Genomic DNA, 27,902 nt, shown 5'->3' with positions numbered 1-27,902 from the left:
CTGACTGACAAGTATTTAATTTATGAAATAGTACAGCACAACTCATTTCAAAATTTCAAGGATAAGAAATGGTGCCAGTTTATGAGTGGAGACTGAAAATGCTTGAATATAATTTTAAAAGAATTTCTTATGATAACATACATACATTGCATTGAAACTTTAAAGTAAGAACGTTGTTGGTCATGTTTAGCTCTGTGATAAAGCCACAGGCCAGACTTTTAAGATGTTCAGTTTTCAGTGGGAATTAGACCTAGGCATTTAAGAATATCCCACTGAGCATCTCCTTGCACATTGACGATCTCAACCCTAATGCCTAAAAAAACAAGCCAAGGATTTAGACCGTGTGTTGCTTCTATTAAGTTTTGTCATAAATGAAACTGAATACCCAGTTAGCACTTTGGACATTAACAGTAATGGAAAAAATGGCAGCTTTTAGTGCAAGGCCAACCTAACAGTTGTAATCTGAGATTGGTCTGCTCCTATGAGCGAGCTTGCATCTCCTCTTCACCAAAGCTCCGTTGTTTTTCTCCACACTGGCAAAATGTGGCTGTGCAGCAGGAGCAAAAAGTAGCAGCATCTCTAGCATTGAAACGTCTCTAGCATTAGGAAGAACAGAGATTTCCACTTCACATGCCTGATCTCATGATGTGAAAGAAACAACACAGATTTCCAGGAGTGTGATGTGGTGAGAACACCGTGATAGGATGTTCCGCAAAAAACAAGTGCTGAAATCCAGGTAGAGACCAGCGTCTTTTTCCTTCTTGCCTGAAGTACTTAGACAAAAGAAGTATATTTCATCCGGAAAAAAGAAGAAATGTTTTATTTATTTTTTTACCCAAATGGTGATTGTACAAAAATGGCAGGATATCAGCAGTCTTTATTTACACTATATGTAAGTGACAACATTAGTTGTATGGTCTTCCTTTTCCCACTGTCACTGAAGGAAAAACTGCTATCTGCAGAATTGATACGTATATAAAGAAACCCTGAGCCTGGCGTGAGTGTGTTGTTTCCTTGATCAACTCAAAAACTGAGGCGTGATTTTTAATACATGAATGAAAAGATACTTGCAAGTGATGTACAAAATATCTTACTGTTGCCAGTCACAAAATCGTCAGGAACTGGCAGAGCTGATTAATTATTTTATTCCTCCTTTTCCTGTTTTGGACAGCTGGTTAGCTAGGTTTTTTTAAACACAATTTGATCTTAATTTTTCAATTGTATAAATATTTCACTTTTTCTTATTTTAGCCACCCACTCCAGTTGTAATGTCAAAGGAATTAAAGTTTAATGTTTTTTTCTTTTATTGTCTTTGATGACAATTAGGAGGGGGAAGGAGCACAGATAGGATAAGTATGTGAAGTGTAGAGGAGAGAGTAACTATTTTAAGGGTTTTGCAGGAGGCGGGTGTGGGAGTTTTGTTTTTAGAAGTGTGAAAAGACTTCTAGCCACTCTAGATCTTTAAAGATGTAGGATAGAGAAGATGATAGAAGGTTAAGTATGAGTAAACTTCCCTTGCCTGTCAGTATCTGACTTCAGTCTTACTTGAAGCCTCACCAACAGCCTGCTCTTTTTGCAAGGCCTGGGATTGAAAATAAACAGAGGAAAATCCATTTTCAGTGTAACACCATTTGTGACATTAATAAGAGCTATCATCAACTCAACAACACGGCCAATGAGTCTTCCGCAAGGCAGGTTCCAAGAGCTGGTCTGCACAGACTGGTCTGGACTCCTCCAGACATCACCCTTTACCTCTCCTTGAAACTGCTGGGTCTGTGCCATCGTGTCTGTCTGTAACGTGCAATACTCAAGATTAGTCCCTTACAGTCCCTTACAGTTTTAGTTGATAGAGATCTACTTTCCTCAGTGAATGGCCTTGTCAACAGAACAAACATTTTTCAAGAGACTATTAGTTTTTGCTGTAGTCATCTGCTTAAGAATATATGTAAAGAAATAACATGCTAGCTAGCAAATCCTACTGCAAGTTCTATAGAGGATACAGTGATATGGTGGGGAGCAATCCCAGCAAGGGGAGCTAAGCCAAAATCCAGTCAGTTACATAGCAGTGTGCTGAAACTGTAAGGTGTTTATAAAGCAAATATGTACAGACGGTCCATGACAATGTGTTGTGGTGTTGGAGTGAGTGTTGTCAAGAAGCAGTTAATATCTCGTTGTAATACCTTCAGACGGAACTGAATCTTACTAGTGTCAATTTATCTGAGGAGAAGAAAATACACTGGCAGACATAGCCGTGTATGTGAACCTTGAAAATTGAGGAGCATCATCTGCTGCCATAAAAAGCAGGTGAAATGACAAGCAAGAAAAAGAAACTCTGTTCAAAACTTCCTACTTTCTTCATAGGTGCTTTCTTTCTGGTACTAGACAATCAGTTTCTGCACACTCTTCTGCAATTCCTCTGGTCCTAACTGATCACAAGAATAAACCAAATCACAGAAAACACGTTCATCTGTCTGGATCTGAATACTGACAAACTTCAGCCTTCCTATGAACTGCCAGTCTTCTTTCACCGAGAGTTTGTAATTTAGACCTGCAACTCACTCCTAGATTATGAAAGTGAACAACTTTGGTTTTTAAGAGTCGGAGGATTATAGAAACAGTGGGAGAATGGTGCTTATATCTATATTTAGTTTACTAAGACTTTGCACTACAAAAACATTGTAACATTTCAACTTTTTGCAACCTCAGATTTATCTAGAAGTTCATCCTGGAATGATAAGGATGCCTTTTGTTGCTTTCATGAAGTGTTTGGATTGGCCTAAGCTAAAGCTGTTGACAGCCACTACCTTCCAGCTCTTCTTGGCTAATTCAGAATTGCTAGACAATTTAAAGTCATTTCATTTCTCATTAGTACTGGCTCTTGGTTTTGCACTGCAGCTCTATTTTGGCATGTGGCACTGACCACTAACTGGGACGTAGGCAAAATAACGGATGATATCGCTGCTGCAATTGCTTCTCATCAGGCAGGTCAGGGGAAGGTGGCAACGTAGGTGGGGACTGTGCTGGGAAGCAAGAAACATCACCTGGGTTCCAGTTCTGTTGGCACTGCTGACCATTAGCATTATTTCTGTGACCTTTATTTTTTATAGAAGATAATAAGTTTTATTTTTTACAAAATAAATTTATTTTATTTTTTATAAAAGAAAATAATGCGGTACACTAGTATAGCACATGGAGGTAAATAAATATGGGAGAAACATGGTTTCTCAGACAGTATCTGGTAAAACTCTGCTCTTAGTAAAATGAGTTTTTCACATATATGTAGCCCGCTGGCACTGATGTTAATTAGCAGTCTCTGGCATTTTATGCCTGATCCACAGACATGGAGTTCTGAAGCCAGCAGCTGAATTTGTCTTGTATCTCTCTGTACTTGTATTTTTACACTTCCGTTCAGGTGATGGATGATGGTCACTACAGTGCTGATGGTCAAAAATGCAATGCCTTACAATGATATAGTGAAAGGAAGGTGGTAGAGTTGTGCACAACTATTATCATCAACCAAATGACTTTTTCTTAAAAAGACAATTGGTTACAGTGTCAAAAATAAAATTTGAAAAGTCAAGAAAACAGGTTTACGTGGAGTTTGGATGTGTCTGAATTTCATCTACTGGTGTGTATGTATTTTAATGTAACTTCAAATTTCATAGCTACATATATTTTTGTCCTCATCTTCTTTCAGTATATAGAATAGGTGATACTCCGGAAATAAATTGGGGTTATACAGTAACTGAGTCTGCTCTTGGTTCATTAGCAGCAAAACTGAATGTGTGGGGCTACAGGAGGAGCGAAGACAATAGTTCTGTCATACAAGACTCTTAAAACTCCAAATAGGAGAACCCAAACAAGTTTTAAAGTTGATTTTGTCTCAGGCTGAAATAACTGGTCAAGTGCAGTTCAATGAGGGTGATGTCTGGTGCGTCAGTGCTTCTGTTTAAGTTGCTTTCTTGAATACGGAGCCTCAGAGAAGGGTAATGGTTGGGAATCATAGTGTGAGCCTGCATGCTAAAAACGGTGTGCAATTCATCCCTAAGTTACTCGCATTCTTCCTGGGTAACCTGAGATAAGTAATTTCAATTCTCTTTCTTCATGTTTCTCTACCTATTAAAATGGAATGTCATAAGTGACAATCCTTTCAAAAGTTTATTAATTACTTGGGCAATGGAAGTCATAAAACTGTATTAGATTGCATAAGGGTAAGATGGCTGTATAAATTTCTGAAATGCTCATCTAACTCCAGTCTGAGTCTTGAAATTTGCCAGTTTTCCTCTCTAGACCACATCCTGTACATGGAGCTAAGGTGTGAGGAAGGCACTTAGCTACTGTGTTAATAAAATAAAGTAATTTAGGACATTGTCTCTGCCATTTTTTAGCAACAGTTAGTCTGTTGTTAGTCTCTTCATATGGCCATCCACAGAGATCAACGTGACCTAGTCTTCAGCCCTCTTTTTGGAGTCCTATCTGATACTGAAATAGTAGGGCAGCTGGAGGACTGAATAAGATTATAATAATTATTTACCTTCAGGTCTAGACATTAGAGGATGCATATAATGTCAGCAGCCAAAGCTTTACATAAGGTTCTAATAAATTCATTTACGGTGAGTTAAATTCATCCACTTGTGATCAGAGAGTATTAGGTGATAGAATTCAAAGACTCAGACTTTCACATGCAATCTTAATTCCAGTTTCTGGCCTGAGGACGTCCAGCATTTTTCACCAGGGTTGGTTCTGTGCAGTACGGAAGTGTGACTTGTGAAAGCCCTCTTAGATAGGGCAGAGCAAGGTCTTCGAAGTGTTCAGTACTAGCCTCACTCCCTTCTTCCTGAGGAGAATGAGATCGGAAAAATACCATGTTTTATACTTGCACATCATGATACAGTATGCATTTAGAAAATAACAACATGAACATTCGGAAATACCATCATGGAAATTTTGAAGCCCTGACAGACTTCTGTTCCATGGCACACACCAGTGTGCCTGTGTGAAGTATGAGGGTTGTGTTCAGGTGCAAACTGCTGCTTTTCAGGCAGTGAAGTGCTGGCCCATTTCCATCCATTTCTCCACTGATCTTTAAATCACCTAAAAAAATTGAGATATATTACATTGGTATTTTTGCAGACTAAATTTGATCTTTGTGGACAATACCAGCCTTAGTAAGGAAATAAACAGAGGCCAGAGGGAAGTTTTGGATCTGGTGTTCATTGAAGTATTTTAAATTTTTAAACAGAATGAAAAGTATTAATTTCACAGGATTTTATTTACGTTTTAGTTTCTTTTCTGGTTTTAACCCACCTAAATGGAGAGTTAGAATCATAGAATGGTTTGAGTTGGAAGAGACCTTTAAAGGTCATCTAGTCCACCCCCTCTGCAATGAGCAGAGACACCTTCAACTAGATCAGGTTGCTCAGAAGTTCTAATACACTGGCATCACGTTTCTTCACGTTAGTGACAACTAGCACTCCTGAATATCTGACCCTTGTTGCTTACTTCTGCACTGCAATTATAAGAAAAATCTGAATACATATTTAATTAAACCCCAGTTATCGTCACCTCTTTTATTACATGGTTGACCAAAAGTTTGCCATGTCTGCATCTGTATAAGGAACCTTTCTGGTTTTTAAAGGCACTCAGGCAGGTAACAACATTGGGTTTGTACTAAACCCACCTGAGAGACACTGCTCAGTAGTTAACTCATCAAGTGCCAACTGAGATTCAGAGGAAGCAGGTTGTTTGATAATTGACATTTTACTTGTTTAATTTGGTAATTTTTTTAAAAGTTAAATTCTACCACTGACTATACCTTTTCACATACAAGTAAAGCACTCTTTCTTTTAAATGCATTACTTCCACAAATTTGTTAAAATTTGTTCTAGTTGAGCTTACCACTAAACCTTATTTCCGTAATGCATATATATTCTGAAGGAATTGTCAAGTAGTTTGCTTCATTCACCAATTTGTGATCACCAGATATACTTGGAATGGCATGGGAAAAATGTGTCGACACCATGTTTGAAATACAAATGTTACATATTCCTCTTACATAAAGGGAAAAAAAAAACAAAAAACAAACGAAACCCAACCCACCAAAGTAATGTAAGGCTGTCGTGCCATCTAGTGGCAGTTGTTCATTCTCATTTATAGCTCAATCCATGTAATTCTAAAGTAGTATTTTTAGCCTTGTTGTGCCTTAGTAGAGCTGACCTAATAACTTTAGGAGACCATCATTACAGTAAGACACATGATCAGAAAGAACTTTTCCATTTCTCTTCCTGCCTAGCATTACTATTTGCTATTAAAAAATGAGTTTAAATAGCATTTAGATAGTGAAAATAAGCAAAGTAAGTCAGTGAATTAAAAATGAATAACAACACACACCTCTTGCATTTTGAAACAGAAATAGTGAACTGCTTATATATAAAAAGAAAATGGATTTGTAAGCTTCTGTGTAGGGCTGTAAAATATCTTTATAATGTACTTTCTAAATTTATACTTATATTTACAATATTCATAATAAAGTCATGGTATGATACATTTTTAAAAAATAGAGCTTGCATTATGGATTCGATAAATGCAGCACTTGATTAGAAGAGTTAAATCTTTGCTATAAACCCCCAAGAAAACAAGCAAGCAAAATGATAATTGAGCTGTTTTCCAAGAGGAAGTATAGAATATTTGCTCCTTTTAAAAAGTAATTGGTTGAAATCTCCCAAACAAATACAGATGGCACCTTTACCTCTCCTCTGATTCCACGACAGCTGGGGTTAAACCAGCCCATTTGTGGTTTCACTCAGTCCTTGCACTCACTTTAATCTGGCTCACATGTATTGGTCTCCTGGAAACTATTGCATTGGTCAGGGATCTGCCTCAGCCCCTTCACACTCGCCGAACATCCTCCCAGATTGCTCATTTGATCAAGCATCCAGCAGTAAGGAAGATGAGGAGGGAGAAGTCCTCCAGCGTCCCTTTAAAGCCATTTTGTAGTGGCTGTGTTGCTTCTATGAATTGTCCACCGAGGGGTCGTTGTTTGCACAAGGAATGAGGTTTCCTAATTCTATCTGCTAAATTACATGACTAAAGCTAGAAGATGCAGGCATGTCTCAGACTGGTCTTTGCAGGATCATAGAGTGTATCTATTTCGATTTTAAAATGTTTTGTTTCTTTTAAAACCCCTTTGAACTTTTTCAACTGTTGTCTTCCCCTAACACTCATGTAATTCCCTGGTTTTCCAGGGCATTACCGTTTTTCATCCCACACCTTCAGACAGCCATACTTCGTTAGCATCCTGCTTCGTCGCTTACCTTTCACTGCCGATCCTGATGTGTTCCCCACTTCTGCAGCATTGCCATTTTTTTTAAACTAAAATGTACGAATCATTAAAAATGAACTGGAGCATGACTGCAAAATTAGCTGGATTTGCTACGTGTTCACACCCATCCTAAATTCCAGTGGAGCAAATGAGATAATTGCAGGTGAAGGAGTGAAAAGTTAAAGAATTGGGCCCTGAGCAGAGCAGATACAGTGAAGTCCCAGAAGCTTGAAAAGCGTCATGTATTGTTAAAACGTTACTGTGAACAAATGAAACGTCACCAAAGCTGCAAATACAGCTTGTGAGTAAAGCTAGCAGCTTTGGTAGGCCTTGAAAAGCTTTGAAAATAGATTTTAAAGGGGATTTTTTCCCCCTGGGTTTATATAATTAATGTTAGTAAGAAGAATTTTACTGTATTTTTGGAATCTCCGTTGTTGTGAACTCGTCCACCCCAGTATAGCAGACTGGCATCCACTGGCAATACTCAAGTGCATAAAATTAAGAGTATGTCTAATTCTTTGCAGAACGGGGGTCTGTATTTTTGTCCTTGCTGGTATCACACTGTATTTTAACACACTTTAATTTTAAAAATTATTTTAACTTTTTAGACTATGTGAGAGGGGATTAGCATCTAGAAAGATCTGTAAGTAGTTCGTGTTTGTTCCTCTTTTTTGTTCGTTTTCTCTAAATACCAGGAATAAAGTCAACTTTAAAAAGATAAAGGTGTCCGACATCTGCTGGCTTTGATAATTCTATCCTGCAGTTGTGGTAATGGTTTTACTGCTCATAACTGTTAGAACAAATTAAAACTGCTCAGCTTGAGTAGCCAAATAAGCTCTGAGCCCGCGCTTCCCCCGCCTCCCCTTCCACACGTACATCTCGAGCATCCACAGACCCACTGCTAGCTGTGGAGTGGTGCAAGGGGAAGGGGTGGGATGGGGTGCAAGTCATTTACCCAGGAGATCTGTTCTGAACTTTATAATCTTATCCTGAAAATTCATGTTCTCCGTTTGTGAGATAAACCTTGGAAATTTAAGGGTACTGACCATATACCAGAATTGGCATTATAGTTACTGCTGATGTGTACTAACGAGTAGGGGAAGGGTTGTCATTCATATATGATGCTTCCTTCTGCTGAGGTTAATTCAGTTCCTGTCATAGTCTGACTCCTGCTTTTTACATGAGCCACAAGTGCTTGCAATTGAAACCAAAATCCTTGGATGAAGATAATGCATGTAGCTTTGAAACAATACATTTATTAAATATAACAGCAGGAATAACAAACTCCAGCTTGTCATTGTCAAAGTTGTTCAAAAAAATCAGTCGTATATCATCATCAGGGATGACCAGAAGGCTTACTAAGTTTAAGAAAACGCTTTCTCAAGATTAGTGAGCTACATTTATGATGTCTGAATTGTAAAAGCGGAAGTTTGTTTAGTTTTTTTGAAAGGGTGATACTTCTTGACCGTTTGGTTTTGGCTTAAGTCAGGTTTGAAATATTGTCTTTTCTGTAGTATTTGGATTTAATAAAAATGAAAGTCAAAACTACTAACCTGGTTTAAAATGCATGTAGGTAATAGCCCTTTTAAAATCGCATTTCTTTCAAAATTTCTATTAAATATCATGTGCAGAACTTCTCTCCCCCTTGCTAAGTCTTTGTGAGTCTGAGATAATGGTATTTCCCACAAAGTGGGACGGATGTAGTAACAGTACAATTCCTGAAGATCATCGTGTCATCAAAATGAGTGTTACTGACTTTCTCAAATTTCTGGAGAAGTAGCCAGGTGAGTGGGCAGATCCTGCTTCTAGCATCACAGAGAAATGTTTAGCTAGGGACAAAAGGTTTTTGGGTTTTTTTGTAAAAAGAGATTTTGTTTCTTCATTTTTATAGGCAGAATGTGCAAGGTACGTATTGCAGTATTCTGTCAGATGGTGGAATGAGTCCTGTACTTCTTGACCAGGGATAAAGCATTAATTTCGTTTGAAATGCTAGTATTGTTGTAACTTTTGGAATTTTAGATATGGAAAGACAGAGGTCTGTGGAAGGCTTTTTGATTTAAAAAAAAAAAAAATTAATTTTGCTCTATACTGTAAATTAAATCAAACCTCTTACTGTTGCTGTTTATAGGTTGCCGGACCGTGTCAGGCTGCTCTTAGAAAACGATAAATATGGAAATAATTTTTTCAGGGATCTTCGTCTGAAGCACAGAGAAGAACTTACTTGCTTATGGAAATAGGCTTGGTCGTCAGTAAAGGCCAACGTAGAGAGAAATCCTGTCTCGGTGCTGAGAATCTAACATGATTTTATGTGAAATAGTGTAGATAAAAAGAGCTAGTTTGATTTATACTGGTAGATTACAAGATGTGTAGTGTGTAAACCAAATTTCATCTCTGAAATACTTTAGCAAAATATAAAACAGAGACCTCTAACACTGTGGTAGCCATTTGGGAAGCGAAGGAGGACAAAAAGGGTTGTGTAATTAACAGTAAAATGCAGTTGAATAGGAAAATAATGTTTTGTTAAGAATTGATAATAGCCTTTCTGAGCTTTGCAAAGGGCAAGTTACGTATTTGTGCTTATCAGCAGGCTGTGCCAGCACAAGAGTGTCATTTTGAGAGCTAATGTAGTTTAGTCCTGGTTAGAATTAAAATGTGTTAATGAAGAGTGTCTTATACACTGTGGTGACTGTTATTGCTGATAGAGATGTCCACAAAAAAATGTAGAGGCAACTAAATAAATGAAAGTATATGAATTGTAAAGTAACTTGGATAAATTCAATTCACGCATATTTTATGGTTCACCACTGGTACTCTTCAAGAGTACAAAAACCCGTTTCATTGAGAATGGAAGCCTGCACACTAGTAGTAGTTGTAAAGCACCTCTAAATCATTTCGTAAAACATAGGAGTCTTAAGGAGATATATTAAAACGTTACTTCATAGTCGTTTTTCAGTACTGCTACCATAATAAGAAAATGAAATAAAAATATCAAGCAGTCTTATTTCTTACCATTGGGACTATAAATAGTTAAGTGATGCCAATCCTTTTAACCAGGAATAGAGTTTGAAAACAAAAAAAGATTAATATTAATTGTATTTTCAGAGACAGAATATGGCAATTGAATTCATTTTTTAATGGAGGAGAGGAGAACAAAGATTTTTGGGTTGTTTCACGTCTTATCATTTAGAACTTTAAATTAATAAATGGAGAGATTTGGTCATTATGAGAATTCTCATCTGGCTTATGACCTTGATGCTGGCAGCTTGGACCCTCTTACAATACCTGCTCTTCAAGTAGCAGCACAATTAATTTAAAATATTTTTTCATAATGTGTACGAATTAAGTCTGTGGTTCCATTTTCAGTTTCTAGTGATAAGTAGTGTTTAGAGTTTGTGCTGATTTTGGTGACTGAATTATACAAACCACTTAATAACATTTCAGTTCTTTTCTATGCTGAGCGCTAAAACTGTGTTTCACCTTGTATTTTTTAACTTGTGGTGTGCTCTTTTTACTCCCCGAAGAGTTGTTCTCCAGTTTGGAGCATCAACAGCCTCTCAGGGTTTACAATCTAAGGAGATTTTTCTAAATTTGATAATGCATGTTAAAAAAAAACAGGATGCTGAAAAGCAGTTGCCACTTGCTTTTGTTTGCTTTTAAAACTGTGAATTTAGAGGTGGTTTTGGGAGGCCCTGCAGAGTACTCTCTGGTGCAAGCAGAATCTGTTCCTCTGCTTTTGTAAGCCACGTGAAATGCAGTAAGAGTGTGGGTCCAGGTCTGGATGGAGCCGGTAGAGACGGATCCTCTCTCCCCACTGTCCATCATATGGACATGGGGCAGAGGAGAGGTCCCTGGGGCAGAGGTGTCCGGGTGCGCCCGCTTGCTGGTGGCTGGTCAGGCTTGGCTGGCAGCGTGCTGAAGTGCCCGAGATACGTAAAACATCTTCCCTTTCGTGAGATCTCCTGTGGGAACACTCCTCTTGGGCACAGCAGGAGGGCTGAGCTGGGCAGGGGACATCCTCCACGGCTTGAGCACTCAGTGCGTTGAGCACATCCCTCCTGGGGCTTCCATGCATCACGCTTAGCAAGTCACCCCGCTGCAAACCAGTCAGCCTCGGAGGGTCTATTTTGGCTGGTTGAGACTGGTTGAGCTGCTGCCCTGCTTTCTGCAGCAGCCTTAAATGTAGTCATTAAACCAGATCGGTGGTGTGCTTTAAAACAAACCTTCTGTCCTGCTTTGACCAGACAAACGTGTATTTTACTGAGCTGAAAAGAACCTATTAGTACACCAAGCTGGGAAGATGTTAATGTGAATCTAGATGAGCGTTGTTATTTTAAGCTGCGCTGACAGAGAGAGGTGGGTTTTTTCATGCCATGTAGACAGGGTTCTCCTATTCAAGCAATATTCATTCCATTTTATTCTCCTCAGCCCGAGCTTTGCTCGCTGGCATTTTGGCTCTTGGTATTTTTACAGTTAGCAGATGTGTGCAACCTCTCCATTACTCATGCCCAATAACTGCAGTAAATCTTTCTGAACTACATTTATTTGTTTTCCTGGTGTGTGTGTGTTTGTTACATGAGGCTGTGCTATCCAGTATACAAGTCATAGGTTATCACATAATATGTATGTATTGGAACAGATGAGGGTATTTATGGTAAATCAAATCTCATTAGGAATTCAGTCTCAATAGGAATTGAAATGTAAGCAATATTCAGGTTTAGTTATTTGACTGTGGATTATTGTAAATTTTGCAATTTATGTGGGAGAATATGTGGTCGATAAATGTAACGGTGTGAGTAAAAAAAGGATAAAAATGTCAATGCAAAAAACCCCCCATATTTGGAAACAAGTACATTATATTCCCAGCCTTTGGAAGGGGAGTAAATTTAAAGAAAAATAACTTTATTGAAATCTGTCATACTTAGTAGAACACCATCTTTTAAATTCTTTCATTCCACCAGTATTAGGTACAAGAAAACTAAAACACACCCAAACAACTAAAAAAAGAGTAAGAATTACAGTAGTGGCAGAGAAACATGCCAGCTTCTATGCCTTTATGTCATCAGCTTTCTGGTGGATATTTTTTGTGAAATCATTTTCCCTGAATACTGGAACCGAAATGTGGGCAGTGAGACTACTGTGCCTCAACGTTGCTTCTTTGAAGACTTCCCTACTGAGAAACTTATTATCTGCTTGTCCCCTTGTGTTCCCAGGTATTAAGAAAAATGGTATTTTACAAGATTTTTACATTGTACATGCACACACAACTCACAAAATTGTATTAAATACACAGTTTATAAGATACCCTTTACTCTCCCTGTGCACAGTTGGATTCTTTCTTTAGCAGGAGGACAACAAAAAGTACTAGAGCATGTGGCACCATCATTCAAGTTCTTGAGCTTTACTTCTTTTTAAGTATTTCTAACAATTCGACATGATGGGATGCTGTAAGTAACAGCAGGGAGCTTACTAAATTTAACATTTCACATCTTGATTTTATTTTGTGTAGTGCCTCTTTTCCTTTCTTTAGTACTTTTCTCCTTTTAGGTGTTTGTTTTCCCTTTAAGTTGATAAATACATATATTCTGCAGTGACTACACAAAAGGTTTTTCCTCTCTGGTTTCTTTTTCACCTGGTTTAGTAGAAGCTTCTGCTTATATTCCTTTGGTCTCAGCTGCATGACAGCAGCCTTCAAGATGCTTTTTGTGATACCAAATTGCTGAATTTTATACCTGAAGGCAGTAATTACAATATACTGGTGTTCACAGATGTGTTTAGCTGGCTGTTCTCCAAAGCAGTTACTAGAATCTTCTGCTGTTGCTGCAACTTGCGTGACACTGGTGGCATCTCCATCTCAGTTGTGGCTTAGATACGACATTCTTGCCTGTTACTTTGTTTTCTTCATGTTCTTTTTGTTATTGATTTTCATTTCGGTTTGGGGTTTTGTTTGGGGGTTGGGGTTTTGTTTTTTTTTTTTTTGCTTTTCTTGATACATCAGTTTATGTGCCAGTTCCTGAACTCCATTTGAGAAGTTAATTGTAGCTTGGGGTGGTGCACAAGAGTGTTGTTTACACCTCCTCGTACTTGGAGTAATGTCCCTGTTGTGGATTAGAGGGACTTGAAGGCTGCAGTAGTGACTGGAAACCCTTGAGAGCCATTTTAGCACCTGGAAATTACTGTGGGATGGAGCCACTCTGGTAATATCCTTCTCCGTCAGTCAGATCAGCTTCGAGGGATTGGTTTCCCTTAGACAGGCTTGGCATTGTCTTAAGCAAGAACTGGCCCTAAAATGCTGGATATATTATTTGAATCACAGAATCATTTAGGTTGGAAAAGTCCTTTAAGATTATAAAGTCCAACCGTTACTCACAGAGTATCCTACATCCTTTTGCACAGAGAGGGCTCTAGGAGATAATATCTTTTGCCCCTGTCTTCTTCCTACCCGATAGCTAAAGTTACTGCTTCATTATTAAATCATGCTACCTATCTTTTGGAATATTTTTCCAGCTTAATTATTTCTTTCTATTTTGACCCTGACTACTTTTTGAAGAGTTGTATGTCTATAATCCTTAAGTGGAAGAAGTGCTCTGTGCATTGCTGATAGCCCTCTCCCTCCCTTCTAGCTGGGGTAAGCAAGGAATTATTTGATTCATTGGCGTGGCACCTATCCAGTCCCCCAGCTGAACTCTGAGACAAATAAGGAGTCCGTCTTGCTGAAAATTTAGTGTGGGGATCCATTAAAGTTTTTGGACTATCAGAACACTGAACTTTGAATTGGCACAAGGCTGAGGTAGCAGGCAGAAATGTTTGAGTCTTCCACATGCGACAAATTTATTTTTTGTCTTCAGAAGACAAGTGCTACACAGACCAATTCAAAACCTGTGATCACGGGTTTTAATTTAGTGCCCATATTTTGAACCCATTACGTTTTGTGATGTATGTGCTGCAATATCATTAAGAAAAGGGCAATAAAAAGTTTCCAAGGAAAGAGTGCTACTAGCCATAAGAAATATAAGCCCACAGTGGTTCTTCCCTAAGCCATGGTCATTTCAGCAGCTCTTAACAATAAAGTAAAACTAGATTGGAGACTAAATGTCAGGTGTTCTTATTAATTACAAAGGATATAGTGAAACAAGATGCGACAAGAAGTCCCTACTGCTTGCGTTCATGTCTTTCAGAATGCCTGGTGCTTAATAATCTCTGTGTGTGAGAGATTTGAAAAAATTGCTCCCAATGTAGTGAAAAGCTTTTAATATTTAATTTATTTTTATTAAAACATTTGACAGAATTTCTTTGTTGTCTTGATACGTCCCGGTAGAACTTTTTGTGGACAAACATGACATTGGTGGTGGAGAGGGAGAAGTTTAGTAACTGACACAGAAATGAGAATATTTAAGTTTTTCTTTTTAATGGTAGAATTTTTATGGTAAACTGAAGTACTAAATCTTGGTCCAAAAGAGTGTAAAATTCATAGAATTGTCCTTGAACATCACTATGTCACCATTTTCTGCAGTGCTGTGTGGACCTTTATTGATACTTACATTCATCAAAACATTAGTTGTGCTTCCCAGTTTTTTATATATTTTCCTGCCTATAGAGCTGTGCAGTGTTTATATCCATAGATCATCAAGAACCATGAGAACTATTTGAAATTTACCAGATGAAGTCATTCATTGCAGTTCCGCTTGGGTTCAGTTGCTTAAAGAATAGGAGAACGTTTATATACTTCCACAAATATGCTTAAGGGGAATATATAGACACAGAAAGATTTAAAGTTTTTATTAAGTAGACTTGAGACCTACTTAGATCCGAATCTTCTCAAAAATCTGAAGCAGCTGCTGACCTCAGGGGCACAGCAAACCAAAAATTATGGACTCTAATTGTCAGTCATTAGAAACAACGCGAGTCATATTTTGAAAAGTGAAATTGTGACTTTATATGGGTAAGGCTTTTTTTCTCCTTAATGCAGTGGGGTATTGATTTCAGCTTTTTAAATAAAATTTCAATTCTATACAAAAAATAAGTTTTTAGGTATTTTTATAAACTGCATAGAAAGGTGAACCCACTGGCAAGAGAGAGGACAAGCAGGTTTCCATCCTGCTTGAAAGAAGCAGATGTTCTGCCAATAATGCACTACTATATGCTAATATTAGTAGTGTGATTGTACATTAAGATATGGTTGACCTGCTGATTTCCCTTTTATGAGCTGTGCAACTGTAAATAATGTTAAGGTTTCATTTGCTGGATGAGGTAAGCCAAATCCAAGATACTGACTAGAGTGTGCTGCACTGCATACAATGCATTTGGTTGACCTTTATGGAAATTGTTGAAATTCTAATTTCCTCGCACTTTTACTGCTTTACAAGGGCCTGCATTTTACAGCCTTCACCACATGCACAACCCTTTTTTCTTTCTTTCTTATCAGAGAATCTCGCCATCAGAGAGAGGACATGAAGAAGCCTCCCTCTTCTGTAGCACATAATTTCAAGTGCCTTTTTTATTAAAGTAATCTTTTCACAACTGTCACTGAACTTTCTTCCAGTTTGTAAACTCTCTGTATTTTAAATTGCTTTCTAGTACCTATTTTGAATGCATGTTTATGTAGGTTACTTTATTTCAGCTTCATCTGATTCTGAGATGTGAAAGGTTCTGTTAATTTTTTTTATGCAAGATCATAGGAAAAATTCCATTACTAATTATTGGTAAAATAGTTGTAATCCTTTTGCTAGCTGTTGCTACTATTAATACATGCATTACTAGCACTGGTGATCACTGGCATTTTAGTTTATAACGCAGTGCCTCTGATGGAACTGAAGCATGCCATTCATTTGTAGAACAGTGATGTTGATCATAGTTTTAGTGACCTGCCAGTGGTCCTCAGCTACAGCAGACTAGATGATGCCTGTGTACGTATATTTGGTTCTTTTCAAAGAGACCCTAAAGAGTGCATTTAAATGTGCAGCAGCTCATTTGTCATCAGAGATTGCCCCTGGGAAGTCCCAGCAGACTCCTTTCCTTTATCTCTGCCTTGTCTCCAGTGCAGTGTCATGACCAGAAGTGAGCTCCTCTTTCACAATACACAGAATCAACCTTTTTTGTCCCTGTGTACACAGTCAAAACATACTTTCAGCTCATCATTTTCTTCTGGAGTTATAGGTACACTTGCTTGCCAAAATGATGCTCTTCATCATCTGTTTAGTCAGATGTTTGTGCCTTTTTCCTGTAGATCTCACACTTGCCACTAATGTCCCAGCTTTTTAGATTCATAGATAATTGTCACACTCTGGGATGGAATAAGTAGAGATGTTATAAATGTATTTGCTGGTACTACCAGTTGTTTATCATAAGGGACTGACCTTGTTTGTGGGCTATGAAGTGGTTTAGTTTAGTGGCAGTCAAGAGCCACTAGAACCTCACGAGATGCAGGATGGTACGACAGATTTGGGTATAAATTTACTTTTGAGAGAGGAGATTTACTGTGTGAGCATGGAGTTAAATATGGAGGGATGGAGTGCAACACTGAATTAATACGGTTAATGGAACCACCAAAGTTCTACATATTTATGACATAAGTTTGAAATATGTGCCCTCACAGGTTAAATCTTGTACTGCATTTTACTGTATTATTATGAAAAAGTGGATGGAAAGTATTTGTGAATTATTATGCTGGTACTTACCTCTTGACCCTTGGAAGAACATTTTTGTTTTCTATTCCAGGGTTCCTAACTTTCCCCCTTCTACAGTGGAAAGTATAGATGTGTGATGATATGATCTAAATGATTTATTGTTCTTCACTGTAAATGCATTAAGTTGTTTCTATTCTGCATTCACAATTGCTGTAACAAGGTTTTATAATACATCTTGATAGATGCATTCACTAAGAATCTCTAAATTTATTTAGTTCTCCTAAACATTGTGAAATAATACACTGAACACTCTGTGGAAGTATTTAAGCTGGATACTTGAGGTGGGAGCATGGCACAAGCCATATGCCCAATGACTCAATGTGGTATTTACAGGCTAAATTGAATTGTTTAGCAGTATTTCTTTTTTTTCATAGCCTTTCATGTCCCCTCGGTACCCTGGAGGTCCAAGGCCACCTTTAAGAATACCCAATCAGGTAAGATTTTATCACTGAAGCACTGTTGTGGTCCAGGGTGGTGGTGCAGTGGTGGGAACAGGGAATGTTGTCTTGTCAGCTACCAATGGCTTGTTGGCTACAAAACTCACTCAGTCCCTCTCCACCCTATTTTATCTGACCATTAAATAGTTTTTTTGATAAGTCGTGGCCATGCCACTCCCAGCTCACTTTCCTGCGCTTAATTAGTGTCCACACCTCAAAATTTATTCTGTGTTAAGCCTGTTTGCAGAGGGAGGATATAGTTTCCTTGTGCGGTGCTGCATTAACCTCAGCCAGCCAATGCTGCCTGCTCTGAGATGAAGGCAGAATGTCCACATTACTGTTACACTCTCTAAAGTTTCCTAACCACATCAAGCAGTGAGCTCTGAGAATTTTTTTTACTTAATTCTACGTAAAATGCATCATTCCCTCGTATTCTTTGTTGGATATATGAAGTATATTTATTTCCTAGTAAATATGAAGGTTATTGGTGAGAAACAGATATCATAAAGTGCTGTATGGCTCCTGTAGACCCTCTGAGGACGTTATAAAAGCATTGAATTCATAATTTTCTTTCATCTCCATCAAAGGATGTGCATGCCAGTGTAACAAGAATGAGCTGCTGTTCATCAGCAGAGACCTTTATTGGCCCATCTGTGAAAAGCTGGTTCTGGAAGCAGATAGCATTTGTATTTTTAAGTTCTCCATAGTGTGGATAGAGGAGAAGAAGGCGATTGTCAGCAGATGAAAAGTTAAAGATAAGCAGACAGAATAATGTCAGTGGAGCTCTGGAAGAAAAACTGGGTCATTTACAATATTGGGAAGGGTTGATAGGATAGATGGAACAGGTGTTTTGGTCCAACTTAGACTTCCAGGACTGCCTTTCTTCTTGTCACAGCTTGATGAGGAGACTTTTATACCCCAGCCTCAGTTCTGGCTACTTTTTATGTCTGTATAACACAATGTCAACAAACTTGTCTTTAGCACTGGCACAATCTTGCCAGAAAGTATGAAGTTTAAATTTTAGCGAGCTGGATATATCAGGTGGCAAGACCTCTTCAGATATTCCTCTACATCGAACCTGGTGATGTTTGGGAGCAGATTAAGTTACACATACCATAGCTGCTTTATCACAAGGGAAATGGGTGATTTAATTTACCTTGCTGAAGTGATCCTCAAGGGACAACATAAGAGTGCAATGTCATTAGCACTTTAGTTAAATATTTGCTACAGACATACTGTAACTCAGTAAAAAATATCTTCCTGATTTTTGTACCTCTCAGTAGTATCTTAGGCAAAGATATACCAGTGTTTGGGTTTCACATATTCCTTTGTTTCTCTTTCTGTGTTTCTGAACACTGTAAATACTGGCAGGTAGAAACTGGATGTGGTGAGTGCTGTGAAAGCGCTGCCAGCCTGCAGTTTTAGTTTCAGAAGTGTTTTTGTCTGCACATTGTGATATTTTCAGTTCAGAGCTGTAACATAATCACATAATCTCAGTGAATTACAGCTCTTGTAATTCATTTACATTATGCCACATTTATGAATTACTGCTTTGAACAACACTGCCATTATTTAAGTTACAGTATAGCTGGGCAGTGTGTGGAAGTAATAAACTATTGTAGTGCAACATTAAGGCTGAAATTTTCATTAGGTGGAAGTCAGTAAAAATCAGAGTTAAAATTCCCACTGCAACTATAACTCCATTCCTTAATCCCTTGCAGTAGACATTGTGTTTCTTAGGCAAGGAAGGGTAACACAGAGCATGCATGCACAGCACAGTCCAGTGCTGTGTAAGGGTGTTGAGTTAAAGGGCAAGGCAATTTGGCAGAAAATAAACCCCCTTGTGTTCCAGCTTGTCCTCAGATATCAGAGGGGCTGGGGGCAGCTGGGCTTAGATTCTGAGTGATGCCCAATTCTCCATGTTACAAGTCCGGTCACGTTCTATATATATATTGAACTCTTATGATTATGGATGCACTCGTAACACCATACACTTTCAGTGTAGTCACGTTGCATGAGCTGTCACGGCCACCCTTAAGGAATTTGGTCATGTTCAATGAGAACTCTCACGGCTAGATTAGTGAATAGTGCAGTTTATTAAAGCAACAGATGCACAAGTTCTTTTGGATTGCCAGTGTTAGAACTACTGCCTGTAAAGCATGTGCAAATACCAGGAATATGAGCAATATAGCCTGGCTACAAATGTGTTAAGTTATGAAACAACTCTATAGAGATTTCTAAGTTTCCTGGGGAAACACTTGGTATAGCCAAGTGTCCGAATCTTACCCAAAGGCGTCCCTGTGGGGGGGAAGAGAGGTTCAGCCCGTCGACTGATCCCAGGTGTCAGAGCAGGTCTGCGATGGAATCTTCCCTAACGCCCCTCCTCTCTTAAGCCTTTTCGTACTATTTTTACTTTACAGGTGGAGCTTGAGTGACTCTGGTCATGTATTTCTTTGTTGTAATTGGTGTAAAAGTTTCTCGCTTTGCTTTCAAAGGTATAGACCAAGAAAAGCGAAGCTCAGTGAGGGGTGGTTGCACCTTGGAGGCGGGTAGCTTTTGGGATGGAGGTGTGTTTTGGTATTATAATGAGATTACAATGAGCAAAGTTCACCCAAGAATAGTATTTTCTCAAAGTGATAGACTGTGGGCCCATTCCCAGGTACTCCACTACACACCATTACACACTAAATATGTTATTGTATCTTTGTACAATAGCATTGTCTTTGACCAGGTACGGATCCTAATTATCAGGGTGAGTCTCCATCTCTGTGTTCCATAGTACCTTCCAGTTCCCGTTTTATCACAGAGCCTGGCTGCGGTGTCTCCACTCCGCTCCAACCTCTGCACAGTTTCTCTTCGAGTCAGCACACCAAGCTGCCCTGGTGTTGCCAACACCTGAGGTTGCCTAGGGAACTTCTGTGGGATGGAACTCTTGCATGACTGCCACAATCCACCCTGAAAGTTTCTTCAATGCTGTACCTTTCCTTAAAATGCGAATATAAATTTAATTTCTAAGTCACCTCCAGCGATAATTCCACAAAGGGTTATCTGAGCTAGATCTAGGCTTTGTAGCAAGGAAAGTTAGTACCTATGGAGTGCCACACGAGTGCCCCTAAGTTGCCTCCAGTACTCAATCATGTCCTACTATATCAAGCCCTACAAGGGTGTTTGCTGTTGGCAAGGCATTGTGCTGTGCAGGTACACTTGTTTTTCTTGAAAAGTGGTATGACATGTTAGAAAGGAACCGCAGTCCCTCATGTAAAGATCCGCAGTGTAATGACTGCATGAGTTAAGTCTTCGATCATGTGTGCTCACAGCAGCAAATGCCTCCATGTCCTTGCATGTCACCTGCCATCTCTGGCACAAGTGACCAGTTCCTGCTTTGCTGGTATTTGTCACTTCTCCATGCACTTCATGTATTGTTCTTATGTATCATCCAGACTTCAAGCCACTGAAGCACATGTAAAATTCTGATTTAAATTATGTTGTCTCAGATTATTTGTTTATTCCATTGATCTTGCAGTGCAGTACCTTTTGACTGTATTACCTTTGAGGTAGTAACGTGCATCTTAATTTTGAATTTCCTACCTCTTGTGCAAACAAACTGTATAATATTTGCAGATAGGTTCCCCTTTGTATGTATCTAAGACTACTACGGTATTTCCAGGTCAAGAGAAACTCATCCATTCCCACAGTAAGCAATACCTGTATTGCCTGAGTAGATTACTTTCATAATAAAAGATTTACTCATTCTGGATCCATTTTTACTGAAAATGTGGTGTTATTTTGAAATGCTAAATAGCACCTAGTGGATCAGCTGCAAAGATCCATTCATAAAAACATTTTTCTAGTTGACTAAACTATAGGTAAGAGACTGTGGAAATTAGCCTTAAACCTAATTCAGTTACTATAAACTCAAAGGGCAGATTGAAATGTGGGGACATAAAAGCAATGTGTTTGATTTGGGCCAGAGGTGAAGTAACAATACAGTGTACCTTCATGCTTGAAGGCAAGATTTAGGAGCAAGTTTTGTGACTGTTGTTATCTCCCATAGATGAATCATAAGCTTATCTTGGCAGTGATGCCCTTCAAGAGTAAGGCAGAGCGGAAGATAAAATGTCCTCCACATCAAAGCCCTAATGAACCGTATCCTGTGAATGCGGTGTGGTTACGGCTCACTCTCAGAGAATATCGGTGTCCGCATCCTGACCTCTGAAAGGAAATGTTAAAATAGTGGTTAAAAGGGAAAACCGTAGCAATATAAGCTTTGGATAAATTGCACATACGCAAGAAAAAGGTAGTGTTTGGAGGTTAAATAATAGATAAGCTGAAGTGAAGGAAATATTGGGGGTGGGGGGGGTGGAGCAAATTAGGCAATTATATTTTGGAGATTATTTATACATAATTCCACAGAAGTTCAAGAGTTTGTCAATGCAAATCCGTAGTCAGGGTTGTAAGACATTCAGGACTTTTAGTTAGCCACTTAGGATATTTAGTTAGGGAGTTTAGGAAAGTTAACTCTTCCACATTACTCTTGACTCAGAAGAAACATCCAGGAACTAAAACCAAAATATCTGCATTATGTCTTTAACATAAATTTCAAAGCATTATATGCTTTTAACATATGGTTTCTATGCCTGCAGGCACTTGGAGGTGTCCCAGGAAGTCAGCCATTATTGCCTAGCGGGATGGACCCAACACGGCAGCAAGGTGAAAGAATTATTTGGACCGTTCAGAAATACTCTCTTCTCAAACTTGCATCTTTCTTCCTGTGTTTCAAAGCTTACTGCAGCTTTTTAAGCTTTTTGTTGATTACAAAGGAATGATGTGTTAAAGCTGTTTTAGAAGGTGCTTGTGTATTGCATAGTTTTTTTAAGTTACATAATTTTATTTGCAGGGCATCCAAACATGGGTGGGCCAATGCAGAGAATGACTCCTCCAAGAGGAATGGTTCCGTTAGGACCACAGGTACCTTCCACAGATAGATACCCACTTTTATTGATAGACCTATACTTAGACAATATTACTCTGGCTTTCCATAGCTTGAAGATGCCCAGGACTTGTTCTTCTAATCACATTTTAAAATAAACCTTCTCTTTTACAAAGACTAATTCTGAGTTGCAGCTGTACAGTCTAAAATTAAAACATCTGTCACTTTAATTAAGATTTGAAATTAAAAGAAGAATCCCTTAACTTGCATATTTCAGAAAAGTTATGTTTGTCCTACAGCCAGTGTATGTTGTAATCAAAGGCTGACATTTGTAAAGGAGACCAGGGATCGAGTAGGTGTTTCCTCATTATTGATTGTGCTGTTTAGGAGGAAAGGGTTAATATTTCTAACTTAGACAAACTCTTTGTACCAAAAATACCCCCCAAAATTCTGTAAAGTTTTTCTTTCATTCACTGTTGGTCTAGATTTTTGGTGAGTGCTAGAGAGATTTTAATGTAAAATGAGTTCATGCTGCCTTTTCTCCCCCTTGTCAATCACAAGCATCTCTCTAGCTCTGTTTTTGAGGAGCGAAGCAACCTTGGATTGCAAGAATCAGCCTTCTCCATGGTGCTGACCTGGTCATAATGGTTCATAGGCCCATTCTTCAAAAGTATGAAAACATGAGTGGGTATTTGTCAGTATTGCATTTCAACAGTAAACTAAGGTAGAAAACAAATTAATTCTGATGCATACCTGAAATACGAGTCCAAAAGATTATTCTGTATTTTGTCAGCACTCTCAGTGAGAGAAAATTTAGGTGGTAGCGTTTCATACCGGTGTTGCCAGTATTTTGTTTTTCAGCGTGCTTGTTGTGCCCACACTTTGCATTTTTACTTCCCCATTTCAGATAATCTCTCCAGTGACTTCTTTGTTCCTGGAATGTTTGTTTTTGGAATAGCAACTGAATTTTAAATGATTAAATAGCTTTGCCTTTCAAATCTGTTCATAACTGTCATTACAATTTTGGGTCTTCTTGGGAGAAACCAGTTGTGCAGCTCTACACAACATCTGCTGTGTGACCAACATTATTAAATACATTTGTTACTTTTTCTGTAGCATTGAAGTGTATTTACCACTTGCCTTTTGGAGGTAGAAAGAGAGGCTTTGCACTGCTGCTGTATGAGATTGAGCTGATACTTTATGCAGCACCATTAGTCACACAGCAGGCAAATCTCATGCCAGTTTTTATAAGGGTAATTTTTCCATTTTTTCTGTCTCTTAAAATCCAGTGGTTTTGTAAAGTTCTTCTTTCTTCTACTGAACATCCCCTTAAAATGGGGGGAAAAGTACCTAATTACACAAAATTTAAGTTCACAAATCAATCTTTTGTATAAATGGATCATCATCTATCTTTGCATTTGACATTTAGGATCTTCTCAGAATGCAGTTCTAAAACCAAGTTTGATGAATTTTTCACACCTACTTTTAACATCCTCTTGCTACATTGCTGTAAAGTTGACTTAGGTGTGCCCATAGTGAGAGGCCCTGCTCCTTTGCTGCACAGGCAGTCAACTTGCAAAACACTCAATGTGCTGATATAGGAATACCTATGTTCAGTATAGCAAGTATAGCATGCATATGCTTGAAAACTTACAGAAAATTTACTGCCGTTTTGTATTTTATGAATCTAGATTGTTTCAAACAAAATAACATGAAGCAAGGAACAGTGAATGGTTGTAAATGCTTGAATCTCTGAAAAGATCCAAAGAATTTGATTCAAGCTTTTTTCAAGCTGTAGTTATGCTAGATGAATGGGGTACTACCTACACTCTCTGACCATTACGTCTCCCTGTCCTTCACATCTGCTGGTGAGCCTCCCACGTGCTCCCTAATGCAGTCAAAAAGAATTGGGTCATCTTAAATATTTAAGAAAAAAGTCTTGGTTAATCTGGCTCATTTTGGCCACCTGACATTAGGGAGCACTTTCATGAGCTACTCAACTACCAGATAAACGGTGGTGGTGGTGACTCTGAGTAAAAAACTGTAAGGAACAAATTGGGACACTAACTTCTCTAGAGAGCATAGCTACAGCTGAAGGAACATGTATATTGGTAGCCTAGTGCTCCTATTTTAGGACGGAGTACATTTGATTAGAATTAGCAGTAATTAGAGTTAAAAGTACATTTGATTAGGATTATTCCAGTCCTGCAGAATTCCATAGAGATCTTTAACCAGGTCCACACAAATGCTTCCTGAATTAAAATAAGGAGGGAGCATACCAGGCAGACCAAATAGGGAGAATGGCTCAGCATTCCACATCAAGATGGAAAAACAAAATAGAACTGCTGTTTTGTTACAGTCAGACTGTGTTCTCTTCCAGATCCAGTAGTGCCAACTGGGATGTTAATGTGCTCAGCTGCTTTGACTGCCCACCAGTTTCTGCCCTACAGTTCTGACAGAGGAGGAGCTCAGGCAAAATCATCTAGGATAACCTAGGTTAAACAGGAGGTTTGAGTTAATCTGGCTGATCTTTGCCTGAGCATGCACAGCAATCGGTCTACCAGCTGCACACAAAAAGGCAGGAATGAGTAGTGACTGATGACCAGCAGCTGTGGATAATACTATCTTCAGGTGGCACTGTTGGGTCTAGAAGAGGACATCTGTTTGCAGCCTCTGGTTATATTCTTGCAAACCAGCTATTGATGGGACACTTTCAGGATTGTTAACAACGAAGAAAATTTTAAGTTTGGGGTTTTTGTTTGCAGCCACAGAACCGCCTCTCCTAGCCATAGATCAGTTCTAGATAACTGATAGAGCATATCGGTCAAGGTATAAACAGTACCAGACCCACGCTTTGAATATCACTATTGGATTTCTCCCATGTATTCATGACTTCATGTAATATGGTTTTGTGAATCAGACCAATATAGAGAACACGCATAAGCCTGAGTCATATAGTTTATGCAGCTTGTAGTATACTAAACATGAAATAGAGTGTATTAGTTTTATTATTGGAAAATAGACTGCAACAATGACCTAATTTTTTTTAAAGTAAATCGCTTCTTTGTCCCTGCCTCCTTCCAAAATGCACAGCTGTTCGTTTTAGAGAATTTACTATTATCCATTCTTTTGAAATATGAGAAAAATGTAGCAGGATTAACACAGATTAGGGAGTGCATTATGATTGTGAGGTGAGGTAGACTGTTCTGCTTGTATTCCTCTGAATAAAAAGAGGTATAATTTAGTTTTTCATGTAAATAGTACAGTTAAACTTCTGTCATAATATCGGAGCATAAACTCAGATTTTATAGGCATTGTGAACCCATTTGTTGGCATCACTATGACATTCACTATCACATTAAATACTTTTCATATTAGTTACCATAGACTTATTAGAATTGACTGATTAGAAGAGAAATGTAATGGTTATGCTGTGTGTTATAAAAATCATATAATATGGTGTAATTTTATACAAGCATTTATTGGTATCCTAACAAAATCTAATTAAAAATAATCCTCTTTAAATTTCATGATGTAGAAATCTTAGACTCTAACTCCAGGTTTCTGATTTTGAATGGGTTCCCTTTGTATAAGAGTTGAATACATTATAAAACCTGCCCCTTGCTGGCCGTTGACTTGACCTCTATATATGTAAATAATTTCTCCTGAAACAATTGACATTTTAAGTATTCTTAGTCTATTTATATTGATTGTAATTCTTTCTCCTTGGGGTTAACAATATTATTTTTTTAAGTCAACAATGGAAATTCCTGAAAGAATGAATTACATTGGCCTATCCAGTCAGCAGTTATGTAGGGATATCATTAACCTGCTGTCCTTTCTTTCCCCCTCCTCTTTGGTTTTGTTTTTTTGTTTTGTGGTAGTCTGACCCTTGGTTATCATTGCAGAACTATGGAGGTGCAATGAGACCCCCACTGAATGCTTTAGGTGGCCCGGGGATGCCTGGAATGAACATGTAAGCACAATAATAAAATCTTCTAATATTTAGAAAAATCATTATTTCATTGTAGAAGTAACATTTGGGATACATAAAACAAGGAGAACATGCTTTGATAAGTAACATGCTTTGATGACGAATAACTGCAATTTAAAAAACTGAACCCATGCAGTTTCCTTCTTCTGCATGCATGTCTTACAGGTGCCTTTGCTGTCTCTACAAGTCTGTAAAAATACTCAGTTTCTTTCACAGGTCAAAGTTCAAATACTGAGCATATTTTGTCAGTATAGTCACTGCTATAGCCTTGTATGCATTTTTTTTAAATGACATTATTTACATTTATGTTTTTACTTTACTGATTAAATATTTTGAAAAGAATGGTACAAGTCTGGTTCTTTTCTGCAAAATAAAGAAGTACTTAATTTTAGCAACATAAAACCATTGTCTAGAACTGTTTATAAAAAAAGACATGTTTCAAAGAAGATGTGTGGATGATTCTCTCTCTGTTGCCGTTTTTATTTCCATAACTACATTTATTTGCACTCTAAACAGATAGAAGAGTATTACAGATAAGAGTGTAAGGTTTTCAGTGTTTCTATGTACTTCTGGGACTGGATCGTCATTTGGTAAAAATTTATATAGACTGAGTTCAGCTAAACTATACTGATTTATTCCAGGCATGGATTTAGTCATGGGAGTGTATTATGCCTATTATACCTGCAGTCAGTCTCCCTTTCTAAGTGTGTAGAAAAATTTCAAATGTAAAATTAGTGTACCTATAGTAGACTAGATTTAAGCTGAGGATTTTAGCATAGCAAGTGGCCCAACATGAGCAATCTTCTGCACTTTAGAGAAATCTTTTGTTTGCTTGGAGTTGCTGACATGATTAGCCAGCCTGGAAAAAAAGATAAGGTGCTCCTTATATTATTTAGATTTCTCTCTTAAGAGATCCATGAATTTTAAGGGGCTGCTATAATTACCTTTAGCTTACTGTTGACCAGAGCTTATCAAGTCATTCTTGTATCATGGCCCTGCCTCTACTGAAGTTAGTACATTTTTTCATAACCAGCATTTTGCAGACCCTGGGGTGGTCATAGAAGGCAGCATGGTGGTCTGGCTATCAAGACAGTAAAAAGCTTTTACAACCTAAAGCAGAGAACATGTTCTTTTCTTACTCCTTTTACACATTTGTCTTTCAAGAACGAGTTTTCAGCAGATTGACACAAAAAACACAGTGAAGATTTATATATGCTTGTTATCATTATATCATAGATATACCCATTTTTACTCTTATTTTTATAGGAAACATAAATGAGAGATGATCATTTTCATTTCAAGTAAAGAGTTACCAACCTGAAATAAAAAGAGGTATTGAGATAGATAATACTATTAAAAAAATTAATCTAATCCACCATATCCTTAATTTCTTCTGACTTCCAGACATCCCTTGAATTCTTGAAGCAAATAAAATAAAATCTAAAGTTGGGTGTTACTCTATCATAGACATCATATATTGGACTCAAGACAATTCTAGGAACCTTCCCAAGGGTAGGCATTTCTTCTTTTAAATAAA

At 38.1% G+C, this 27,902-nt stretch overlaps 1 protein-coding gene across 22 annotated transcripts in view; it reads left to right on the top strand.

Moving 5' to 3' along the window:
- SSBP2 (single stranded DNA binding protein 2) overlaps window positions 1-27,902 on the top strand; it is a 181,911-nt gene that overhangs the window by 126,494 nt on the left and 27,515 nt on the right. For 10 of the 22 annotated variants that reach the window (XM_059834238.1, XM_059834259.1, XM_059834252.1 and 7 more), the window contains 4 exons: window positions 17,379-17,438; window positions 22,085-22,151; window positions 22,339-22,409; window positions 26,280-26,347. In XM_059834238.1, coding sequence (XP_059690221.1) covers window positions 17,379-17,438; window positions 22,085-22,151; window positions 22,339-22,409; window positions 26,280-26,347 — 266 coding nt within the window. Of the gene's footprint in view, window positions 1-17,378; window positions 17,439-22,084; window positions 22,152-22,338; window positions 22,410-26,255; window positions 26,348-27,902 lie in introns of all 22 variants that reach the window. The other 12 variants (XM_059834245.1, XM_059834241.1, XM_059834249.1 and 9 more) reach the window with 6 other exon arrangements.

Source organism: Gavia stellata, chromosome Z (assembly GCF_030936135.1).
Source record: "Gavia stellata isolate bGavSte3 chromosome Z, bGavSte3.hap2, whole genome shotgun sequence".
NCBI classification, from domain to species: domain Eukaryota; kingdom Metazoa; phylum Chordata; class Aves; order Gaviiformes; family Gaviidae; genus Gavia; species Gavia stellata.
The sequence above is the reverse complement of the archived record's forward strand: the minus strand, read 5'-3'. Positions and strand labels throughout refer to the sequence as shown.